This window comes from Pundamilia nyererei, unplaced genomic scaffold, assembly GCF_000239375.1.
Source record: "Pundamilia nyererei isolate P.nyererei 1_Seehausen unplaced genomic scaffold, PunNye1.0 scaffold00290, whole genome shotgun sequence".
NCBI lineage: Eukaryota > Metazoa > Chordata > Actinopteri > Cichliformes > Cichlidae > Pundamilia > Pundamilia nyererei.
This window is the reverse complement of record NW_005187691.1, coordinates 267,485-293,284: the sequence shown is the minus strand read 5'-3', so window position 1 is coordinate 293,284 and position 25,800 is coordinate 267,485. Positions and strand designations below refer to the sequence as shown.

Below are 25,800 nucleotides of genomic sequence, written 5' to 3'. Positions count from 1 at the left end.
AAATGTGAAGAAGAGCGAGAACTGCTTTTTTGCTTTAAGAGTGAAATATTCTTCTTACAAAGAAGACTGAATCTCATCTCTCTTTGACCTTCTGTCAGGCTCGTCAACTTGCACTTTATTTCTAAAAATCTGATTCATTTTTCTTTTTGTTTTAACATAAAATGTGGAGCTTTCTCTTTCAATGTCAAACGAGAGACTTTTACACATATTTCGATTTTTTTTTAAAGAGTTAAAAGTTCCAATTGTGAGAAAATGTCTGTTTAACTGTACTGCAGGGATAAACTATGGAACCAGGATATTTTCTGAGGTTGGGTATCTTTTGCGTTGTAACACTGACGCCTAGCACTGGAAACCTGCACACAGTTATTCTACTTAAATCTATGATTTCTAAACACATCCATCAATATTTATCCTCAATGTGTTTGCTGGAGAAGACGATACAGACAAGATGTGGGAAGTCACGTTGAATCTAAAAATACGTGTATGAGGTATCTGTGGAGTGCACAGTTTGACGCAAACTGTGGACACCGAGCACTTAGTGTACTCAGGTACCACCGTCTCCTCAGCGAGCTGCGAGTGCTGCTGCTCCAGCTGACAAACTTCAACACAAATACCACACAGGCGTTCCTTATGAGAGAAAACGTCAAATTATTCATCAGTTTTAATCAAACTCCAGCACACCGCAGCACCCCCACTCCCTCCCTCCCACCTTCCCTCTCCCCCCACCCCTACTTTCCCATAGATGACTCACCAGCAGTGGGCATGGCAGCGCTGGAGCCCCTGTTGCCGCTCAGGAGCTCCAGAGGCTGATGGTGGCTGTCTGTGCTGCTGGAGGAAAAACAGGACTCAGTCTCATAGATGGTCTGCAACATGGCGCACAATCCTGACACGGTGGGATGCAACAGCATGCCAAGGCGAGAGCCGGCGCTTTATTTTGTTAAACCAGTCACTTCTTCATCCGAGACGCAGGCATGCCGTAGACCCATACAGTTAAACTGAAAACTTCAAAACTAACTTCTGCAGGGAACGGCCGCAAATTACAAGAAAAGAAAATAATCGAACACCTCTGTGCTTTTCTTGTGTAATCCAGTCTCCATCGGACTCCTGGAGCTTCTGCCGTCTCTGACTGCTCAGCTCGAGTTGTGATGACGAGCGGGCGACACTTTGAGCAAACTCCTCCTTTCTAATATCGTCGTCTCGGCTGCAGCCCACAGAAAGCCTCCCCTCCGCTGGGCTTCGCAGATCAATCAAAATGTCAACAGCCAAAGGAGACCACCTGAAAAGTGTCTGTGTGGTCTTTTGGTTTATTTCTCTGTACCTACATCACCTGGAGTCCTGATCCATGCAGAAACACAGTGCTGGCTCCAGTGCTGTTGGGGTGTGTTGCAGATGGAAGGAACAGAAAGTTTGTTTCTTCCATTCAGCTGCGAGGGAAAATCCAGTCACCCACAGGCTGTGAGAGCGAGGAGCGACGACGAGAGGAGCTGCTGCAGCCTCGTCAACACAATAAAAATACAGACAGAGGAGCAGCCCAATTCCCCAGCTCTGTGTGCATCAAAGAATCCTCACGCTGTTCTCCTCCTGGCTGACGAGAGGGAGGAGGAAGAGAAGGAAGAGGAGGAGAGCAAGGAGGAGGTGGAGGAGGAGGAGAGGCGAGGACGTAAATAGCTTTGGGAGAGCGCTCCCCGAGGTTCCATGTTTCCAAAATTAGAACGAAGCACTGAGAGAATGACAGACAGAGAAGGAAATGGAAGAACGCTGGGACGGCGAGTTTGGAGTCCTCACTGAGAAACTGAGCAGCAGGAGAGGAGATGGCACGCTGTCCTCTTATCATAAGACAGAGGATAGTGGAGCTCCACACAGCGACCACAGACAGCTGCTGGTCAGACGGCTAATATTCACTGACTGAGAGTCACTGATGAGTGTGTGTGTGAGAGAGACGCTCACTGAGCTACTGAATGAACGTCGACAGAGAGACAGGAGACGGAGGGAGGAGGGTGACCGAGAGAGAGAGAGGCTGAAAGTAGATCACTGGGTAGAAAGGAAGTTAGACGGATACAGAGAAAAGTCAACAACAGCTCATTTTACTTCATAGAAAGGAGAGGGAGCAAGGACACGAGAAGAAGAGAAGAGAAGAGAAGAGAAGAGAAGAGAAGAGAAGAGAAGAGAAGAGAAGAGAAGAGAAGAGAAGAGAAGAGAAGCATTTACAAACACAGGCGATTGGGGTGGGGGAACAGTGCTGAAAATAGCCTGCTAGGGTAGAGGAGGAGCTAGAGATAAAAATAGACAGAGAGAGGGGAGAGAAGGAGAGAAGGAGAGAAGGAGGGAGCAGTAAGCCTGCAGCTCTGGGGTGGGGATGGGAGGGTGGCGCTGGGTGCTTTCATGTTTCTGTGCTGTGCTTGCCAAATACTGTATGTCAATCAAAGAGTGTGGGCGGGCACTGTGGACCTCTTCTTGCTCTGCTAGTTCCACGACCCCCCTTTTTTTTGGGTGCACAAATTGTGGCCGTGCAGGTGTTTATGTTAGCTAGCAGCGGGCACTGGGGGATGGCACAGTCAGTGTAAGATCGCAGTGTGATATCAGCTCCAAGCATCCACAGTGCCAAGAGGATAAAGCCTGCTCATCTGCTGAATGGTCATTTAGTGCCACCGGCTGGCCGATATGTCCACCTGACCAATAAAATATGTCAACATTCAGCCAAAGGATTGGCCAACATTCATGGCTCCCAGAGGAGGAATCCTGACAACTGTTCCATTTAGTACCACCATCAGGTTGGTGCTGCGAATGGTTCTGCAGCTTTAAGCTGCACTTGCTGTTAAATTGCATTAACAATATTGTTAATCATTGTTTTTGTGAGGCTTCATTCACTTAACCCTTAAACAGGTTTTTATTGAAAAGAAACGTTGAAGCCTTAAAGACACTTGTTTGGATTAGCTACAACTTCCACCATCAGGGGGCAGTGTTTTACTAGTTTAAGATGTTATTATTTGATGGCTGCTTAACTTTTTTTTATTCGCTACCACCATTTCTTTAAGAGCATCTGCCGCTTGCCAGGCTGCCAATATGTCTGTGGTCTTAAGGACTTGCTGGGTTAACCAAAGAGTACACCGCCTCACTTGCACCATCTTGTGGTTAAAAGCTGGTAGTTAAAGTACAGCCAGATCTAGTTAGGCTTTCGTTAAAATCTCTTAAACACAATACAAAGACGCTTTTGGACACAAACTCACAACAGTTTCTTCACATTTTGTTGAAAAATGTAATTTTCAAAAAGGAATTTAAATTAAGTATAACTACAAGACTGTGCATAAGTCTTAAGTCACCTCTGATTTCTTCCCATTTTGCTTCCAGTGAGCCAGACTTTTGTTTTCTTATATTCTGATCCTGAGGAGTCGTTCTCCGTGCTTCAAAAATTTTTTTCTATTCTTTCGGACATTTTACAGTCACCTCACTTCCAATAGAAAACTGTCACAGAGAATCCTGCAAAGGCTTCTTTGTAACCAGAAGCTACACGCCTCACTTTGCTGTCAGCGTGGATATTATTCATTGAAACTGCTCTTTATAGAATTTGTTTGTTCCATTCAGTATTCAGTCATAACAGAAGCTAGAGATTAAGAATAGGTTTGGGTCCTCATAACGAAATATAATGGGATGTCTCAGCTGCTGGCAAATGCAGAGTGCAAGGATTAGAAAAAGCAAAAGAGGAGAACAAACTGAGCTCTGTGTAATCAGTGATTTTACATTTAACAGACAAACAAATCCAGCAGACCAGCTCAGGACTCGTCTAATTCATGTATTTGTCTGCTTTTCATCTCTGCGTTGACCACTGTCGCTGCTGTTTCCTTTCCAGAAATGTTTCTTTGAATCATTTTATCATCACTTCTATCCCACCTCCTCCTCATCACCTTCATCTCCCTCATCATCCTCACCTCCTGTGTAAACAGCTCCCTGTGTCCTCCAGCAGATCTAAGGCTGCCTCGGTATGACTCACAAGTAAAGACTATATACACAGCAAAGGGAGAAAATGTAAATAGAGAAAGTTAACTTGAAGTGTCCTGTCTTGTTGAAACTGAATGGGCTGCTGTGTTGCTGCTGTGTTATCCAACACTATGATTATTTATTAACTTGTGCTGTTAGCTTAAAATCAGCCTTTCGTGTGTTTATAGTAGCAGATGAAACTGTCCAGGCAACATGTCTGACATCTCAGTGGTCTAACATACCAAACACATCTACTAAAGGTGAGTGTGCGTGTGTGTGTGTGTGTGTGTGTGTGTGTGTGTGTGTGTGTGTGTGTGTGTGTGTGTGTGTGTGTGTGTGTGTGTGTGTGTTTGTGTGTACTGCAGCAGCTTGGCGGATGACTCATCTCTGCGTTTCTATTTGAGGCGCATCAACCCCTGGAGTCACACTGCTGTCTGTGCGTGCTCGTGTGCGCGTGTATCTACTACATCTGTATCCATGACAACCAAATTACAGCCAGTCAGTCACCCCGTCACTCGTCCCAAGACAAAGCTGTCAAAAAAGCTGTGAGAAGGACGCACAGGTACCTACTACTCACACATATACAAACGATCCAGCACATGGAGCAAAGCAGGAGCTGCCGTTACATTCACCGTGAATGAAAAATGTCTCCCTCACCTGACTAACTCCATCAGTAGCAAATATCAAGCATTTTTTTTAAATCATGAGGACTGTCGGCAACTCGATTTAAAGACTCCAACCTGGTCCACTCAGATTTCTGACATAAGCCATGTGTCCCAACATTTAGTGCCCTTAAACATACACCTACCAGTGATGATGTAAAACAAAGATGACTCACAAGTGTTCAAAAACGTATTGCTTTCGTTAAAGCACACGTCTGCAACGACACCCAGAGACTTGTAATATATTAATATATGCTTTTCTTTCCCAGCATGCTAGCAGCTTGACATAGGAATAGCAATGATGCTCAGTTCTCCACGTGTGCCTTTAGTCCAAACAATCATAGTCTATGGTGCAGAGGATGAATTCTATCACGTGTGCTGATCCCCTCACCTTTCCTCTCGCACCACCATGACACTGGCATTTTTGTTGCCATTCAAATGATATGCATTAATAAATCCTTCTGCATGCTCTGGTGTCATTGTCAAGGCCGAATTTTCATTTTTGTTTATAGTTGAGATGAGCAATGAATGAAAAATGACATGAGTGTGTGTGAATAAAATAATCAATCAATAACTGTAAACTGTTCAGTTAATCAAGGTTTTGATTTGAGGCCTTACACTGAAGTTACACTCCACTAGCTAAGCAAATTAAACAAGCACATTTCAAGAAAACTACTTTTCATCCTTTCAAAGACCCCAAACCACTCTCACACGATTGCACATGCTCAATTTAGCATGTTTTGCCCAATGTAATGATTTAAATGCTGTGGTCGCCTTTAGATTTGCAGGTTGCTCCGGTGACCGTACCATCAGATCCTCATTCAGTTTTGATTTCTTTCATTTTCATCTATAATGTCCAGAACTAAGATGTAAAGAAATAAATATCAGCTCTGAGTTAACAAATAGCATCGTTAGCACAAAGCTATTACAATACAACTTATAATCATCTGTCCACGGATTAGTCCCATACTTTGCCCAGTATAACAGCTGCATCATAACTCAAACATAACTGTTTATATTATGCTAACATAGCTGTGTCGCTAGCGGTCACGTAGCACATCATTATATACCAGCTAGCCAAACTTCAGTAACCCTACAAACGTCACTGCTGTTTAGTTTTCTGTCTTCATTTATGTTGGAAGTGATAACAGAGCTGTACGTTTGAATTTGTTTCCAAAACCCCGCAGTCAGGACATGCTATATTGTATTTAGATAGAAGCTAGCAAGCTAACTTCCTGCTAACTTCTAGCGGAGACGGCGAGCAGTAGTGTATTTTGTGAGAAGCTTGGATAAATAATCTGGGGCTTGGCCATTTAGTGCTCTGTACGTTAAAACAATAATTTTAAAACGAATTCTAAAATCTATTGGGAGGCAATGTAAAGAACATAAAATAGGAGTGATGTGAGCTCGCTTGCTAGAGCGAGTGAGTAGTCTGGCTGCTGCGTTTTGTATAGCTTGGAGGCGAGAAAGAGATGATTTATCCAAGCTGGTAAACAGGGAATTACAATAATCTAAACGCGATGACACAAATGCATGGACAATTTTTTCCAGTTCAGCTAAGGAGACCATATGTCGCAATTTAGAAATATTCCTTAAATGAAAGAAATAGAACGAGACAGAGATTTTACGTGTGAGTCAAGGCCCAAAGAAGAGTCAAATATTACTCCAAGATTTCGAATATTTGGCTTAGCAGAAGAACAGAAAGGGGCAAGAACCTGACTGATTTTAGAATATAGATCAGGAGGAGCTATGATCATGGTCTCTGTCTTGTTCATGTTTAAAACAAGGTAATTGTTAGAAAGCGAGTCAGAAACCGGAGTTAAGCACTGGACTAGGGTGGACAGCCTATCCAGCTGATGAGGCTTAAAGGACATATACAGCTGAATGTTATCTGCATAGAAATGATAAGACAGGTCACTAAAAGACTGAATAATGCCAGCTAAAGGAAGCATATAAAAAGAAAATAATAATGGACCCAAAACTGAACCCTGTGGAACCCCGCAGGTTAGGGCAGCAGTGTTAGAGGAGAACCTATCAGTCCTAACAGAAAAAGTCCTGTCTGATAAGTAGGAAGAAAACCAGTCTAAGGCAGTGCCAGATACACCAGCCAGAACCTTCAGCCTGTTGAGTAAGATTTTGTGGTCGATGGTGTCAAAGGCTGCACTAAGATCAAGAAAAATGATCACGGAACAATTTCCTGCGTCAGATGCCATTAGTAGATCATTATAGACCCTTAAGAGAACGGACTCCGTAGAGTGCTGCTTTTGAAAGCCAGACTGAAAAGGGTCAAAAATCTGCAATCGGCATAGTAAGGACCTGAACTGATTTTCTACAATCTTTTCTAGTAATTTACTTATAAATGGCAATCTTGAAATAGGACGATAACTACTAGGGGAGGTAGGATCTAGATTCTGTTTTTTTAACAGAGGGGTTACCTCGGCATGTTTAAAATAGGACGGAACACAGCCTTGCCTCAGTGAATTGTTGATGATGGATAGTAATGTGGGACCAATGCTGGTGAGAGTCCCAGACAGGACAGAGGGAGGTAATATATCTAAGGAGCATGATGAGGATTTCATTTTACCTATTACTGCAATTAAGTCATTGAGTGTGATTGGAGAAAAAGAAGTAAATGACCCGGGACACTGTTGTGTAGAACAATTCCTTGGGATCCTCACAGTTCAAAAGCTGTTTTTTACGAGTTATGGTCTTGGATTTAGATGCAGTTTTTCAACAGGTGCACCAAAGCAGATTTGACAGGGTTTTGCCACAGAATAAGATAAGATAAGATAAGATAAGATAAGATAAGATAAGATAAGATAAGATAAGATAAGATAGAACTTTATTAATCCCTCGGGTGGGTCCTCTGGGAAATTCGATTTCCAAAAAAGCACAGCACCGACAGAAGTTACAGTTACAGAATGTTATATATATATATACACACACACACATACATACACATATATAAATACAGAGACAAATATAAATAAAATATACAAAGGGGATAAATAGAATAAATAGGAATAAAAAACAAAAATACAAGTGAATTGCACATTTCAAGTATTGAGTCTATTGCACTGTTGACTATTTACAAAAAGTATTGCACAAGGTATTGTACAGTGAGGTGAAGAGGCACTGCAGCTTAGTTGTTCCCCCCTCCTTTGTCCTCCTGTCTCCCCTCCCTCTCCCCTCCAGAGAGGAGTTAAACAGTTTGATGGCGTGTGGGACAAAGGAGTTTTTAAGTCTGTTGGTTCTTGTCTTGGGGAGAAGCAACCTGTCACTGAACAGAGTCTTCATAAGATGTGACGTCAGTGCCACGGGTCGGAATAACAGTATGCCAGTAGTTATTGCAGGCCAGCTAAATACAGCATTCTGATTGGCCCATTAAATTCAAGCTTATTGTTCATTGGTGGTTCAGATCTCGGCAGTTGAAGTCAGATGATGACTTAGAATCATCTTTTCTGACTGAACCTTACAACATTTAGTTGTCTTTAGTGGATTTTCCCATATTTCAGTCATTCAGAGATTTAAATAATATAAGGTTTCATATTCATTCAGATGTTTTCTGACTCTAAATTTTCTTTTGTCTTTACTCAGGTTTTTCTAATTCACATTTTAAACATGTTCACCTACTTTTCAACTTCTGTGTGAACGTCAGCTTTCAACAGTTCTCAACTTTTGTTTTCAGGTGAAAATTTCTGTATTTTTAATCTCATTCAGCATTTTTTACTTAAATTCAGCATTTGTGTCATTTCAGCTCACAACATTCAGCTATCAGCATTCACACTGCAGTTTCTTCAGAAAATGCATTTTCTAGTTATTTATTGATGTCTTACGTAGCAACACAACCACACGATGCATTTTCATACATGTAACACACAATCATGTAACATGGTCATGTCACATGTAACTCATGTAATCAAAGACTGATACCGATGCTAGCCACCAAATGCACAGACTGAGCTACAAGCTGTGTTTTAACACAGCTGTTAAGGTTCGCTAACACTTACATATTCACTTTTATTAAATGACAACCAATTAAAATATTTGCATTCAATTTACTAAGAGGAGCATTTTCAGGGAACTTTATAGTAGCAACATTAGCATGTTAGCAAAAGTAGCTTTGAATGGAACTAATTTATATCTTAGGTGATCTCTACCATTGCTTAGTATTCATGCAATGAATGTGACTGATGATTATATGATTTACACTGACCGAGCAGGTTCTATAAGGGGCGAGGTGTCGATTGACTCAGGAGGGTTTGTGCAGCTCAGACAGAAAAAGGCCAACTGTGCAAAATCATTCTTTCTGAATAGTATTTTACGATTCCCTCTAGAAAACGATCAGGTTGACGTGTTTTGATCTGTGTAGATGATAATAATCATTACAATATCTGTGTAACAAAGGCAAAAACCAACATGATGTAACTAGAAAACCAAAATAATGTAATTATACACTGTACTGTGACATGTGCATATTATCACAGTTATACTAAACGAGGATGGGAGCACCCCTCCTAGGTCTGTTTTGCTGGTGTAAACACAGTATTGTTTTGTATGTTCAACACAGACAGTATATTGTTGTGCAGATGGATGAAACAGTGTAACAGACTGTAACTGGATCTAGCTTGCTCCTTATGCTAATGCAACAGCCAGTATACAAATCAGTAAATATAACTGTTCAAGATGTACCTACAAACATGCTGCCCAGTATGGCACAAGCTCTCAAACCAACACAGCTCTATAAAATAAGCTCAAGTCTTGCAAGGCTGTCAGTTTTGACCTGGACAAATCTAAATTTTGACCTGACTTGAGAAAACACTGTAGATAAAGCACAGAGCGGGCTTCAGAGACACTTTGTCTGCCACAGGAGGAAGTCACACACACTTAGCGCTGTCAGGCAGCTGGAGTAAAGCTACCTACAGTATGATGACATGACTGCTTTTGATACTGACAGCTTAGATGAGCCAAACATCTGCTAGAAAGTGCCACTGAAGCATCGAGCCTTTTAGTCGTACTCACAGTGTTTACACAGCACTCAGCACCTTATTGAGCCAGCGCTCAGTATAATTGACCTGAGCTCAAAGCGCAACAACAAAATCACACTGCACAGTAACCCAACCACAAGAACAAGGCCAAAGTTTGCATTGCTCATATGGATTTATCTGGGAGCTTAGAACTTCGACACATTAAACACAGACACTGCATGAACAAATGAACATTCACCAGTCCAAACTGGGCAGTTTTACGCTTCCGGGATTCAGGACCACTGTTAACTAATTACATATCATGCTGTTTGAAGAAGACTTACCCGAGGGGTGTGATGAATTCATGATGGCTGAACCTGGACTTCTTTCCCCTGCCCTTACACTGTGTGTGTGTACGTGTGTGTGTGTGGGTTAAAGCGGGTCCTCTGAGTCGGCCATGTGTAGAAGGACACACAGATGATTCAGACCTTCTTCTCGACGTCTTTCTGCAAAAGACAAAATTGCGTTTTTCAGCATTCACACTCAAAACAACCAACACCTCAACCAAACAGCTACAGCCCAGTCACAGCGTAGCAGACAAACTCGGACTGCAGGTTGATTTGATCCTGCTCGACAGTTAACTGCAAAGATTAGCATGCTTAATGTCTCTCTTGGCTTCTGTTCTTCTGTCTGCCAGAGGTCAAGTCAGAGCCACAGTATAGTTGGAGTTCTTTATTTCCCTACTTTTCACAGATGCATCCAAAAGCCTGAGAATGCCTGTGAAGATGTTTCTATTGGCATGTGTCAATAAAATATTTCATTCAAAACAATGATGCCAGCTTAAACATTTTAGTGTTGAGTTAAATCTCTGAAATTTCCCTATTTGACAGCTTTTTATAGCACTTGCTCACGTTCAATAATCCAGGTTACTGCAGCTACTGGTGATGTCTGTAAAGCTTCAATAGGTCCCATTAATGTTCAGTAGGGTTTAGGCAGTGCTGGGCAGTCGTTCACAAAACGAATCAAAACTGACATTCAGAACATTTTATCCATGTTGGTTATTTGTTTTTTATTTTATTATTGCTTCCGTTATGTACTGTCCCCTTTAAAACACACTAGAGAAAAAGTATCATGAGGAAAACTCAAACACTGAGCCGACAGCACAACCCGAGCAGCTTGTGTGTGTGTCTTTGTGCAAAATAATAAGTATTTATTCAGTAAAATGATGGTAAAATGTTCAATTAATCGTGATTTTGATTTGAGCTTCAGAGTAAAGTCCATGACAGGCATAAGTCTGAGGTCTTTTCTGGTGTTCTTCAAAGCTGTGAGGTGTGTTTGGGCTCATTATCCTGCTGTGAATCCTTCTCCACAAAGATGAAGTATGAAATGCTACTTCTCCTTGATCAGGATGCACTGCAGGAATCCAAATCAAGAGACTTTAATATTTCCTCCATCATATTTCCTTACTGATTTAATCTGCCGTGTCATTTCTTTCATGTCTTTTTACCTATATTCTACTCTTGCTGCAACAAATTCTGTCAATCATCAGAAAACAGGATTCCATCATCTGCTGTAAAGTTCAGGTTTATCTTAGTCACTAAGATAACCTTAGTTACTGATCCAGTCCTGTCATGTTTTGATGGTGAGAAAGTCTGACCTCTCTTAGTACCGATACCTCGCATCCCCAAAATTGCCAAAGCCATATAATACAGCTGTGCCTGAAGCTTAATATGGCTACAGGTTGATGTACTTTATGTCCTAATCTGCCCTCATCTGAAAACAGCTTCAATGACAAAGAGTAAAGGGAGGTAACACAGGTCTGAACTGCTAACCAACAAATACCTCCAGATCCTTGGGTGACTTGAAAGGCGCTCATAAATAAAATGTATTATTATTATTATTATTATTATTAGATGTTTTTGATAGGGTTTCACATTCCTGGGCCCAACTGTACATGTTGTATTATCTGTGGATTAACTGAAATATTAAAATGAAATCTCAATCTTTACACCAATAAAAGCCATTCATCAATAGCACAAATGAATACAGAAGTAGTTCAAATAAAATCTTTATGCACACAAGCTGCTGGTACACTTTTCCACAAGCTTTCATTTTATGTTTTACTGAAAGCTGCCATTCCTTGTCCTCTCTGTCTCTTTCTAGCAGCAATGCCTTCAGGATGCAGCATTCACTTACTACTGTTTACAAGCTTTAGCTACTTATATAGACTATGTCTTATTCGTACAATCGCTAGCAATACATGTAGTAATAAAATCTTCTGTTTTTGTGACAGATGCTCCCGTCACCTCTATGCACTTTTGCCAAATATAAGGCCTGGGGGCCACAATTGGCCCGGCAAAGACTCCAATCTGGACCGCTGGAAGGCTTTGGACAATATGAACCAGTGCATAGCTGAACTGTCACAAGTTTTATAGGTTTTCCTGCTGATAAAGAGTCCACGCATTCATACTACACCAAAGTCACAGAAAAATAATCAAATTCCACTATCTACTACAGAAATTTCTGCTTTTATTATAGAGGGTCCACTTTTTTTTTAAATGTAAAAAAAAAAAATCTGTGAATTAACAAAACTTTATACATTTTCTGTCTTTTCACACATTTATCATGTCAAGAAACTGAGACGTGCAGTTGAAATCACACTTTGTTTGTCTTATATTAAAACATTGCAGGGATTAAATGTTCAGTTACGTTTCTCTACACTGACAGAAAAAGCTGTTTCATTATGATATACGACAATAACATCACAAAGAATCATGAAGTACAGTCTGATATGATGACATTCACACTGGCTATATGTCAGACTGTTCTGATCTAGAATAATGAGCACATTTGTTTTGTTTTATTATTTTAAACACAGAGAAAACCCGAGGCTCGCTGATGCTGCTTGATCCTCTGGCTCCACCTACTGGTTTTGTACTGAAGAAGGGTTTATGGAAAACATACTGACACCCTAAATAGTTCCCAATAAAGTGTGTAATAGGTGTGTGTGTGTCTAAGTGTTGCAGCTGAGTCCTTGGCTACTTAGCTGTAATGTGATTTAAAGTCCCCTCACCTCCTCCATTCTTTTTGTGTCACTCAAACCACACACACTCATTTGTTCTTGGACACATCACACACACACCGACATAGAGCAGCGTGGCGGCAGTTGTGTGAGGACTGCTGGCTCTCAGCCCAAACACTGATAGCAGTCGATTAATGCTTTTAACTGATGGAGGGGGACATCTCAGCGTGGGTGGATTCTTCATCGCTGTCATAATGTCACATACATCCAACATTTACTCGCCTGTAGATGCAGCTGAATCGGCTCAAAATAAACCTTTTTAACACATGTAGTCAACTAACCTGTATGTACAATATAATGGCTTTGACTGGTTGAAAGTACACTGGACTGCTTACAGACGCAGATAAAAACAAGCCTACAGGTGCGTGCCTACGTACTGTATGCCCACAAATTCAATTTAATTCATTTATATAGCACCAAGTCACAGCAACAGTCACCTCAAGGCGCTTTATAGTGTAAAGACCCAACAACAAGCAAGAAGGAAAAACAAGAAGAAAACTCGAGCACAACCAGGCTGCATCTGAGCTCATGTGATGTCAGACGGGGTCAGGCCTGGTTAGTACTTGGAACTGGAGACTGGCTGGGAATACACATTAAACTGGAATAACTGGTGGCCCAGCAGAGCATTAGTTTTCAGTGTCAGCTCACAACAAGAAGGTTTTTAAAAGCTCTTTTTATTTGGAGTCAGGAGACAGATACCTTCTCTACTTTTAAGATTAGACTTGAAACCACGCATTTAATCACTAGTTACTATTCATGTCTGCCTCTCTTCCACAGCATGTCTTCATCCTGTCTTCCTACCCTCACCCCCAACCTGTGGCAGCAGATGACCTCCGCTCCCTGAGCCTGGTTCTACTGGAGGATTCTTCCTGTTAAAAGGGAGTTTTTCTTCCCCACAGTCACCACAGTGTTTGATCACAGGGGGTCATTTGATTGTTGGGGTTTTCTCTGTTTTCTTGTATTATTGTTGTTGTGATTTGGCGCCATATAAATAAAACTGAATTAACTGAACTGGTAAATGGTAAATAGTAAATGGACTGGTTCTTATACAGCGCTTTGAGGCTGTTTGCCAGCACTTTTCACACTCTCCCTGTGTCTGCATGGGTTCTTTCCAGGTTCCTCCCACAGCCCAAAGACATGCCTGTTAGATTAAAAGCTGATGCTAAACTGCTCATAGTTTCTGCCTCTCTGTGTTAGTCCTGATAGGCTGATGAACTATCCAGGGTGTACCCCAGTTCTCAGACTGGGGTAGCTCGCGCAGTCTCCGCCCTCTGTGAACCTTTACCACACAGCAATCCATACTTTAGTCGTGTAATCCATTAGACATACATTTAAATCCTCAAACAGCACACCCAAAGTAAAGAGGTCCAGATTAATAACAAAGAAAGGAGAGGCCAAGCAGACACCACCTACTGCTGCCTGCGTTGCACACCTGTCAGTCAAAGCAGCCACACCACTAACTACTGCTGACTTATAAAAATATACCAGATTTGTGTGAAAAGGGAAATTAAGCACAGAAGCCAAAACCACCCTAAAAATATGTTTTTAATGCTGTAAAGTTGGCTACTTTATGATGGAAGTCTATGGGGACTGACTCGCTTTTGGAGCCAGCCTCAAGTGGCCATTAAAGGAGCCGCTCTGGAAGCTGAAAAATGAAAAACCACTGAAGAAAACAGCAGAGCTGAGCACAAAACTGAGACATAAATCATGAGGAAATAAATCATTCAGCTGTCATTTTCCTCTACCACCTTAACAATCCCACCGACTGAATAGCTTCAGCACATTTAAGAAATACGACCTGTATGTTTGTGATTTTTAGTTCAGACTTTTTAAGCAGTTATTAAGTGTTAAAAAGGAACTGAACATATTGACCTAGCACTACAACACAGTGGAGATCAGCTAGAGGAACAAATGTTTCCCAGAGAAGCTGCTGAAGAACAACCATATGAGCTCCAAATAAAGTCACTGTTGCTCTTACTGTCAACAATACGACACAAATGTAACCGACATTACTGATAGCAAACACAACCTTACTTGAATATTGTATATTGCATAGCTTTTTTTGTTATACATAAAATTGTATTGTATTTATTTACATTTTTACTTTTTAATTATTTTATTTGCATTTTTTAATCACTAGGGTTTGAGAGTAACGAAATTTCTATTCTCTGTATGTCCTGTACATGTGGCAGAATTGACAAATAAAGTTGCCTTGACTTGACTAGTTTGTCGCATTCACTGATTTTGAAACAAAATGAGTGCATTTACGATAATGCAGCTGTGGCCGGATCATTTCCCGGCAGATATGTAAACATGTTAAAAGAGGAAAAACAGAGGTGTAATTAACAGCATTAATGAGCCAGGTCCTGGGTTTGCTGGTGCACATGGGACCTCGCTGAGGCAGAAATGAACAGAGCTATTGTTGAAATTAGCAGGAGCAGCTGCGCTTTTCCAGCTCTGAAACACGTTGTCCTGTTGGACACGTTAAAAACACTCACAGCTCACAACAACCGCTACGCAACACCAAACTACTGCTGTGCTGCAACACAGGTGCACTTCTTTAATCACAACTGAAAGCACAACAATGCAAATGATAATAATGAGCTGCCTATTTACACAGAGGTAGGCTGGTGTTACTTACTAATAATGACCGTGCACACTGCAAAAAAAAAAAGTGTCAGGCAGTGGAGAGAAAACAGGCCAGGAATGAAAAAGAAAAGCGACGGCTCGCACTCTGCGGGGCCCCGGTTCTCACCTATTATGTTAACTTTGTTCTGTGTCGTTTTTTGTTTTCCTTTTAGTTTACTTTCAGAAAACTGTAACTCTGTATAATTAGCTCTCGCATTAAGTCCAAACAATTAGTGCCGCAAGTGTGAAAATAATTAGTCAGAGGGTCAAAATGATTTAATACGATTAGTCACAGCCTGGAACAACAGTGGATTTATTCAACTTAAACTGGTGGGAATTGAACGTGGACTTTTATGGAGGAACGGGATGTCCTGACATGCAAAACAAGAATTATTGCAAAGCTTGTGTAACACACAACAGTTCAATAATATCAGAAATCAAACACAACAAGTGAAACATTTCAGCCTATAATTAGCTTGGGACTGACTGTGTTACTGGCTGCTGTCCGACTGGAGGAAAGCTGCCTTTGCAGCTCTCCTCCAACTTCGCTAATTCCTGAAAGAAGTCACAGGATGTCAGTGTCAGGGCCGATATAATGGGATGAAACGCTGTGGGTGTCAGCATGTCTGCGTGCCTCAGTGAGTGTGTATGTGTGTGTGTCTGCACTCAGGCTAAAGAGCTAACTAGCCATGACAGACTAACCTGCTGGCCAACTACTCCATTAGCCTAATAACATGCACACACACACACACACACACACACAAACACGCATTGGGAGGTCGGGAGAAAGAAAGAGGAAATACGTGAAAACAGAAGAGCTGAAGCTGCTGCTTCAGTGTCCAAATGTTGCCAGAAAACCAAGAAACATAAATTACTCTGTTTCTCACTCTGCCACCTCCTCCTCCTCTTCACACTATCATTTCCTAAAATACCTGGCCCCTCCCAACCTGGAGAGGAGCAGGAAGTGCTGCCTGGCAACCACGGAGCTGGGTGCCGTGGTAACGGTTCACCTGAACGCCTCTTCCCTAAACAAACAGCAAGCCTGAGCAAGGGAGACAGGGGGAGCAGGATGTGGAGCTAATGTCAGAGGCGATCTCCTGCAGGATTTCTTTGGAGTCCCTTTGTCCTGCTTGCTCTCACCTGTTCTCTGTCACACACAGCAAGCTGCTGGACCATGACAGCATTTAACACCGGCCCCACTGCCCGCCCCCCCGCCTTGAGTCCAGCACATTCAAGGAGAAAGGAGACAGCAACTCCAACGCGCAAACACACACATGGTGTAGCTGTCTTTACCAAAGTGACCTTACTGTATCAGCACATATTTAAAATAACTGTTAAAGCTTCAGCGACTAGCTTTTAATCCTCAGGGAGTTAATAATGCGCAAACATCCTGACTGTTACAAAACTGATGCTTTACAGCTTTTCTATCTCTTAACATAATAACTAGTCCTAACCTGAACACGACAGGGACAAACACCATAATCACACATTTATACAACCATTAGTCATTCCTCCTTCGAGTGTTATCAAGATAATTCTCTATATTCCTCTGCTTCACTCAGTGTTACACTGTCCAGCAGAACAAAAACAACAAACCCTGAGTGCTATTTTGTGACCTATTTGAATGATATTGAATCATACTTGTTATTAATCTCTGGCTCTCTTCCACAGCATGTCTTTATCCTGTCTTCCTTCTCTCTCCCCAACCAGTTCCGGCAGATGGCCCCGCCCCTCCCTGAGCCTGGTTCTGCCGGGCCTTTTTAAAAGGGAGTTTTTCTTTCCCACTGTCACCAAAGTGCTTGCTCATAGGGGGTCATATGATTGTTGGGTTTTTCTCTGTATGTATTATTGTAGGATCTACCTTACAATATAAAGCACCTTGAGGTGACTGTTGTCGTGATTTGCCGCTGTATAAATAAAACTGAATTGAATTTGTTACAGTGTTGACATACTGCTGGGTTCACTGCAGGGCCCTTACAGAGAGACGTAATCATCACAACAACCTGTCACTAAAGAAGGCTCTGAAGTGGCTGAAAGCTCTAGAAATAGAAAGCAAGAAGCATCAAAGTTGGAAGGCAATGAGACAGAGTAACATAACAGAGCAAGAATCCAATTATTATGATCACTGGAGGTCAAAATGAATGGCAGATGATTATCGCTCTTACATAACTAAAAGGCTGGCCTTTACCTCCAAGATCTGACCTCTTGACTTTGGAGGAAGGACGGAAGAAATAAAGAAATATAAAGAATATTCACTTTGTGAATTCTACCACTAACATGATGGTAGAATTCACAAAGTGTAACAAATTCTAACCAAACATGAAGGCAGATAATCAATATCATTTAAGCCAAATCACTATTCTGTTTTGTTCTGATCTGAGTAACTGAGCCAGAGCTACTTGTACATCTAACTGGGACTTTAATACCATTACATTACAGACTTACATCACCGAATGAAGAAAAGCTCTGCTAATATTTACTAAACACATTTTAATATATATTCAATGACTTCAGTGTTGGGGAGTAACGGAATACATGTACCGCCGTTACGTATTTAAAATACAAAATATGAGTAACTGTATTCCGTTACAGTTTAAAAAGGTGGTATTCGGAACACAGTTACTTTGTTGAAATAAATGGATTACACTGCGGTACTTTCCTGCTTCATCTTGTCGCGGGTCAGGACTGTTTGGGTTTTGTTTGACAGCTACGTTCTGTTGTTCCAGGCGGCAGCGTTACGGTTGCCATGGTTACAGGGAGACGCTCTCTCTCTCTCTGCGACTGTGTGTTTCCTGGGTGAGAGAGCGCCTTTTCGTTGTTGTTGTTATGCTAAGCTAACAGGCAGAATGCTACAAGCATAGCTCTAAAGAATGTAGCATCATGGGCAGTGTAGTCCGTGCTGCAGGGAGAATGGACTGCCATACACGTTATGTGTCTGTGAGCGCGAGGAGGGAGAAAAAGGGGAGTGGAAAGGTACGAGCAGTCATCGAGCAAAAACGGGAGCTGGAAGCATGTAAATATAATAATAACCACTGCAGCCAAGAAGAGTGCCTGACGAGCCCAGTTGTAAGTAAGCTATTAGGACTCGACTGTACACTGTGTTCGTGTTTTCCTCCGAAACAATAAGTTCCGTTGGAGCAGCCTTTCAACGCCTCTCTCTGTGTCTCACAAGAAAAGTTGACCCACACAACAAAGTAAAGCTATTTTTCGGCTACGAGCCGACAGGGACCCCGCCGTATTAGTCAGAGGTCCCTTTACTACAGTTCGGAGTCGCGGACCTTCAGTAACAGTAATAAATCACACAGCAATAGTACATTCACGTTGTTGTAAAAAGCACGATAATATATTAAGTAATCCAAAGTATTCAGAATACGTTACTGTCATTGAGTAACGTAACGGAATACGTTACAGAATACATTTTGGGGCATGTATTCTGTATTCTGTAATGGAATACATTTTAAAAGTAACCTTCCCAACACTGAATGACTTACACATAGACTCTTCTCAGTCTGAGACAATTGCCTTACTAGTTTGAAAGTTCAGTCCCCGCTAACTAGCCAGCACCGCCCCATCCAGTGTCACATTTCCCTGCTTGCAGGATCATCAGGTCACAGTTTTCAGACTGTCATCCAGCAGTCTGCAATGAAAATGTGCTGTGAGGTGGAGGGTCGCTCTAACCAGAACCTGCGGCAGGGGAGGAACTAGTTCATGTGATGCTATGCTGAGTTTATCAGAGCTGTCAAACAAAGCGCAGTTCAAGGCTGTTCCCACACTGCAACTGATTCACACATTGTTTTGAAGCTGACTGCCTGTCACCTGTGGACATTAAAGCCTCCGGTTGCCTTGTTAACTCTCTAATGTTTTTACTACCAGGTCACATGTCAATCAGCTATACTCTCAGTGGTAGTCGCTTCAGTTGCTCTGCTGGAAGTTGAGGAAAGTTTATGTTGCATCCTGCACACTTCATGTCACCAGCAGTTACCTGAAGTCGCTAAACATCCTTCACTTTCTACAGTCTCTGGTCATGACATCACTGACATTCACTTCCAGTATGGATGCAGCCCAGTCAAAGTCCAGACCTAAATCACACTGAGATGCTTTGGCACGAACAGGCCCTTCTTCATCAAAAACCCTCCAATGTGACTGAATTAAATATATGTGCAAAGATGCAGGCCCAAATCCCTCCATGGTGATGTGAAAGACTCATTGCCAGTTATCGCAAATGCTGCCAAGGATAGCACAACCACTTATTAGGTTTAAGGTTTTTAAAATATTGTGATGATAAAGAAAATTCTTGCTTGTTCCTTGTATTACCCTTGGGGTTGTTACAAACTCTTCGTGAACATCTACAAATCCGATATAATGGGTAATTATGCATATTACCTACAGTAGCAGTCAAGAGTTTCAATACACTCTTAGAGCAGAGCAGTTAAATACAGGCAGTATGTATAATTACCTGTATGGCATCCAGTTACCTTGGATTCTCAGGAGAATGCAAATCCATAATGACAGGCCTTAAGCTAAGTGTTTATTGTCAAACCAATCATTGTCCCATACTACTACTACTAGGCTGTTTTAGGTAACAACAGAAAAACAAGACTGGCAGAAATAACCTCACCTTACACATAGCACCTGTTCAGTCTTACCTAGGACAGGCCGATATGACCTCATGAATACACACACAGACCCTGTGTTTGCGTAGTTTCTCTCTGGATACTCCGGCTTCCTCCCACAGTCCAAAGACATGCAGTTAGTGGGGATAGGTTAACTGATGATTCTAAATTACCTATAGAAGTGCTGGGTATTTAGTACCCTTCAGTACCCTTAGATTGTTTAGACTTAGACCTTAGACTGCTGTTAAAAGTCTAAAATTCAAAGCCACCATAAGCAGTAATAATGAATCTGCACACAGTGATGTCAATATTGCAACATCAGTGTGTGCAGTTTACCCCAAGCTATAAAAGACATGACCTCACCAATAACTAGTAACTAACAAAATAGTACTAACCAAAGACAGGTAGCATGGTAACAATTTAAAAAAAACATCTTATGGTAGCATGAGTGTCCCGGGTTTGATCAATGACCATTAACAGAACCAATAAAGCTTTTTTCATTCTTTAGGGAAGAGATTTTTCTGTCCACACTCAAACACACTGTGGCAACTGTCCATCGTCTAAGGCCCGTTAACCCAAATGATGGGTTAACAGGGAAAATTTTCACAAAAATCCCTGGAAGTAAACCATGTCTATAGATGATACATCCACTTCAAAGACTTTCATACATGTGCCGTGTTATCTGTGTGACATGAACGTATTCCTTCACTCCCTGCTCTTAACACACTAGCCTCTCTGTGAATGTTGTTTTTCCTTTACCAATGGCTTTTAAAATAGAAAGGCAGTCATTGGTTGATCTCTCTCACACACATTGAATACATGTAAAAAAAAAAAAAAAAAAAGAAGCCCTATATCTGTTATCATTTTTTTTTTATTTCTTCCAGGAAACACCAATTAAGAGGAAGCTATGATCATGTAGCAGTTTTTATGAAGTAAATGAATAAGGGGCACATTGTGGGGTCCAGTTATGAATACAGCAATTATATGAATTTGAATCATTAAACTAAGGAAGAATAAGAGTACTGATAAGAGTTAATACAGATAAGCATTACCAGTACTGCTACTATTCAGTCCTTGTGACGTGCATCCCTACCCGTGAAATGTGTTCTACCTCAGCCTGTGCTTTGAGTTGCTGGATGATCTATGGCCAAACAACTCAGCCTCTAGGTGTTTTCACAACAGCTGATGCTGACGCACAAATTTGTGCTCCCTCTTGGGAGTAGGACCAATACTCAGCAGAACCATGCAGGATCAGTGCAATGAACTTTAATCCCTTTTCAAGTGGTTTTGGCAAAGCTTTTGGATTTTTATCACCATAACCGACCTGCATGATTTGCGGATGAGTCCCTAGTCATACTGGTCACAAGCATTAGTGATGAGTGCTACTGTCCAATACAACATCAATTTCTTCAGATTGTTCTTTGTTTGAAATAGATTGAGGTTTAATATTGCCAGAGGGCAAAATAAAAGTAGACAAAGACACTGTCATCTAGTCCAACTGCAAATCACTAACTTTCCAGCAGAGATGCAAGGAGGCGGGATTACAAATTTAATAATAAAGACAGACTGTGGTCGTCTTATTTTGCAAAAAGGAAACTAAAACCTTGATGTTCAGAGAATTCCATACACGATGACTGATTGTCATTTTGGCTTTCACATTAATATAAAAGTACTAGTTTTTGTTTTAGCTCCATAGAAACCATAGAATCTAAACACTGTGCGTATGTACCAAAGCCAGTGGGGGCACCTGTCTAACTTTACATACCGAAAACAAAGGACACCCACAAGCAAAACAAAAAAAACATGGCGAGTAGCCCTGCCTCATTGATAAGAAACAGTCAGGCATGAAAGTACTTTGTGTCGAAAGTGGCTGACCAGGACATGCTAACTGACACGAGGCAGTATGCAAACAATCCCACTGTGTTTTTTGGACAAAGGAATGAAATGCTTCTAATTTAGCAAAGCACCTGAAAGATCAGCATCCAGATCTGTTCAAACAATTCAAGGTGAATGAGTTTCAGTTCATTTTACCAACATCCAAAGTATTACGTTATCCTCAAAAATACATTACCATTTTGTTTGAGAAAGATGTGAAACCATCTATGTCTTCTCAACAGAATATATCATTAACATTTTAAATAAATGGTCTGCCAGCATCATGTAAGTGATTTAAAATCACTTTTTAATGAAAGAGTTTAAGTAGATGGGATACTGGCTTTGTTTTGTTTTCAGATTAGGTATCAAGAATCATGTAATTCTGCTGGTATTGGCAAAGACTGCAAACGTTCAGGTATTGTGGCATGCTTATAATGCAGTGCTATGACCAACTGTGGGGAAGAAGAACTCTGACAGCAGGGGACCTCCAACAGAACCAGGCTCACAGTGGGGGCAGCATATCTGCTACAGCCAGCTCAGGGGTGAGAAGAAAATGTGGCTGCAGGTTAGCTTGTTGGGTGTGTATTTGTGGCGCTCTGTTTGAGACTGGTGACGATGTAACAAGATGTCCCATCACATTACAGAAAAACATAAATATGATGCTTTTTACTGACAGAACTATGATATTTTATCAGCATTAGGGTGATTTTATTATGTTATGCTATAAAGTGTTGTAATTTTTTCAAACATAAATGTAACATATTCACAAATAAGTTTTGTAATATTGCTGCAACCAGACCCTGGTCTGCGATTTTTACATTAGCACTACTGGGACTAAAAGGTAAAGCAGACATTAAAGATCAGCACTGAATATTACTTCTGTAATGTAACCATATTTTGTTTGTATGGATCCAGTGTAGTATTATAAATCTTGAGTATGTGATACTTCCATAACATCAATGATTACATGGGCTGCCAAACATTACAAAGCTGCCTCTTGATCCAAAAAAGGGAAGAGAGAAGGACTGAACACTCCTGATTCGACTTATGAGGCGCTTCACTTGCAACTTTGCAACTTGCAAGTTATCAGGTTAATTGAAATCTCCATGAGTCCTGTAAGGTTCTGCTTAAAATCTCAGACGCGGTTAGCATTAGGTAAGCAAAATAACAGAAATAGTGCCATATGAAAAGCACTTTACAGAGATGTGTGAGGGTTAACATTTTAATGTAAATTACTTGAATTACTTCTATATTTACTTTAGAGCCCTTTAGAGCCATATTGTTATGATATTACTTCATTGTATGCTTTTAGTTAGCATGTTGTTGTTGTTAAATGTAAAATATAATTAAGTTTTATAAGATGTAAGCAGGTTATGACTATTTGTTAATGCTGTATTCTCACTGCAGAGACTTACAGGTTAAGAGCTGAGGCTTGCTTGCGATTTTCACAAATATCTTTCTACCAACCTTACTTACCCCTCTTATTCTTAAACTGACTGTCTTACACTCTCTTGTTTTTATGCTCCTTCTATTGCCTAAAGAGTAATTCAGTGAGCTCCATAATAAGGAGTCATTAATCATGAGATGACACAACTCCTGAACTGCAGCAAGATGGCAAAAATGCACATACAAATTAGACATTTTTAGTCAGTATACAACTCGACAATGATGCTTTAATGGCACTGCAGATGCAATAAGATTCAGGGGAAAAACTGGACAGCCTCAACATAAGTTAGTGTCTGAATAAATTTGAAGACTTCATACCAGCAGTGGTAGTGGTACCCATAACAGCTACTAGTAGCAGCTGTTATGTTCTTCATTGGTAGCCCCTGGCAAGTAAAACCACCATATTTGTAGTTAATTGGTGCCCACTGCTAGCTCTTAGTTTATTAACTTGTGGTTGTCAGCTGTTTGTTCTGTACTAGTTAGCTGGATGCTATCATGTCAGTCCTGGCACGCCGCTAGTGCCTGTATGAAGCTGTAATAACTGTTACCTGTTTGGTAGCTAGTTAGCTGTTGTATCTGTCAGGTGTGAGCTTGTGTATTTTAGCTAGCCTTAGCACTAACTACACAGTTTCCAAGTTAGCCTATGCGTTAACTGTACGGCAGAAGTGAGGACAACGTTATAGCAAAAGCACAAAATGTTACATCTTAGCTCTGCAGCAAAATAAGATCAAATAAATGTCTACGCATAATGTTCTTGGACGGTCACGCACACACGCACGCGCCTCAATCTCTCGCTCACGCTCTCCCTCTCTCCCGCTTTCTCCCTCTGATAAAACCCCACGGTACCGTGGATGTCGGCGGCTCCTCTTGGAATGTGTATTAGAGCAGAGGTCGCTTCCTCCCGGCTTTGGTTTCTGCCGAGGCACGGTGTGTCCCTCCGTGGAGCTCCTTTGCGCTTCTAATTCACACGAAAACGCGTAGTTTAACAAGCGGGACGCGTCTCACCTCCTACCGCTTCACCTCCTCCATATTTACCGTCTGCCTCTCTCTCTCGCTCTTTCTCCCACCACCAACAACAACATTATTGACGTCCTCCTCTTGCCACGTGACCAGTCTGCTGAGGCTAAAAATAGACTCAATAGAAACCAATGGAGGCAGACAGACAAGGCAGAAGTAGACAGACAGACGTAAAGTTTGGCTTGTTTGCCTGCTTCACCTTACTTTGTCAGATAATCTTCGTTAGTGGAGGCAACCGGACAGCGTCTTACTTTCGAGCAACAGATAACACAGGAAAGACTTTCTAAGAGTATTCCCTTTAGTTGCGCAATTCATGAGCAATAAATAAGCTGACTGCCAGGTTTATGAACTTGTGAAGAGTGCTAAGATTCTTATCATCTATGAATATTTTTTGCTTTATTCATGAGCAAACTCTCTACTATCACACTGCAGGGCCTTTTTTGTTATTTTTTTAGAGCTCTAGTATGGCGATTACACTAAGCTAATCATTTGATTTCACAGAAGTCGCTTTAAAATCCAGACATGTTTGAAGAAGTTCTATAAAAGGTTAATACAAACTCTTAGTGATTTGATAGTATTTTCACATCCCGGAGACCAGGATTCAAGTAGAAACTTGGAATACAGTGTCTACTTGTACTGAAGCGCATCCCTGTCATAGGATGTGTCCGATCTATTGCAGGGCTAACTGAGAGGCAGACAACCACAAGTCTTACAGTCACAGGGAGAACATAGAAACGCCACACAGAAAGGTTTTGGGCTGAATTCAAAACAGGACCTCCTTGCTGTGAGGTAAGGCCACTGCACCACTTTGTCATCCAGTGCTCTTTGATAAGGTTTTCTTTTTCAGCTTCTTGGGGTTTTTTTTTTTGTTTGTTTGTTTTTTACCACATCATACAACCCTAATTATACATTTAATTGTACTCAATGCACTGTGTTTGCGAAAGCATATATAATTTACAACATCAATATGTTGTAAATTATAGATTCACAGTTTATAGCTTTTTTACACTGACTGCTCACTGTTAGTTACACCATGCTAATACCAGGTTAGACCCTTTTTGCCTTCAGAACTACCTTAAGTCTTTGTGGCATGCATTAAACATGGTTCAGGAAACATTCCTGTGAGGTTTGGGTCAATATTGATATGATAGCATTAAACAGTTGCTGCAGATCCGTGAGCTACACATCCAAGATGTGCCACCATTCATTTCTCAGCTCGTCATTTAATTTGTTTTTAAGTGACTGGTGAATTACAGATTTTATAAACACAGCAAAACTCAGAAACAAAGTGCATTTCCAACAGAGCTGCTAACAATAAAAAGTGTTTTGGTAAAAATTACTATGAATGGCATAATCTTTGTCTTGTCCTATTGTGTGCAGCAGTGTGTGTGTGTGAGTGTAAATGTTAGGCAAAGTGCTTGAATGGGAAAATAAGACTTTGTAGTAAGAAAATGCTTTGAGTGCTCAAATTAAGAAAAAGCCTTTATATATGTATATACACTAGGACATACATCCAGAGCATACATCCAATAAGG

General features: G+C 41.1%; 1 protein-coding gene across 3 annotated transcripts in view; it reads right to left on the bottom strand.

Moving 5' to 3' along the window:
* Positions 1 to 24,329, bottom strand: part of hdac5 (histone deacetylase 5) — a 61,047-nt gene extending 36,718 nt beyond the window's left edge. For 2 of the 3 annotated variants that reach the window (XM_005750846.1, XM_005750847.1), the window contains exons 1-2: positions 24,095 to 24,329; positions 9,949 to 10,110 (exon numbers count right to left, since the gene is read on the bottom strand). In XM_005750846.1, coding sequence (XP_005750903.1) covers positions 9,949 to 9,970 — 22 coding nt within the window. In that variant the 5' untranslated portion in view covers positions 9,971 to 10,110; positions 24,095 to 24,329. Of the gene's footprint in view, positions 1 to 751; positions 2,150 to 9,948; positions 10,111 to 24,094 lie in introns of those variants that run through there. The other variant, XM_005750845.1, reaches the window with a different exon arrangement.
* Between the last annotated feature and the right edge of the window lie 1,471 nt (positions 24,330 to 25,800).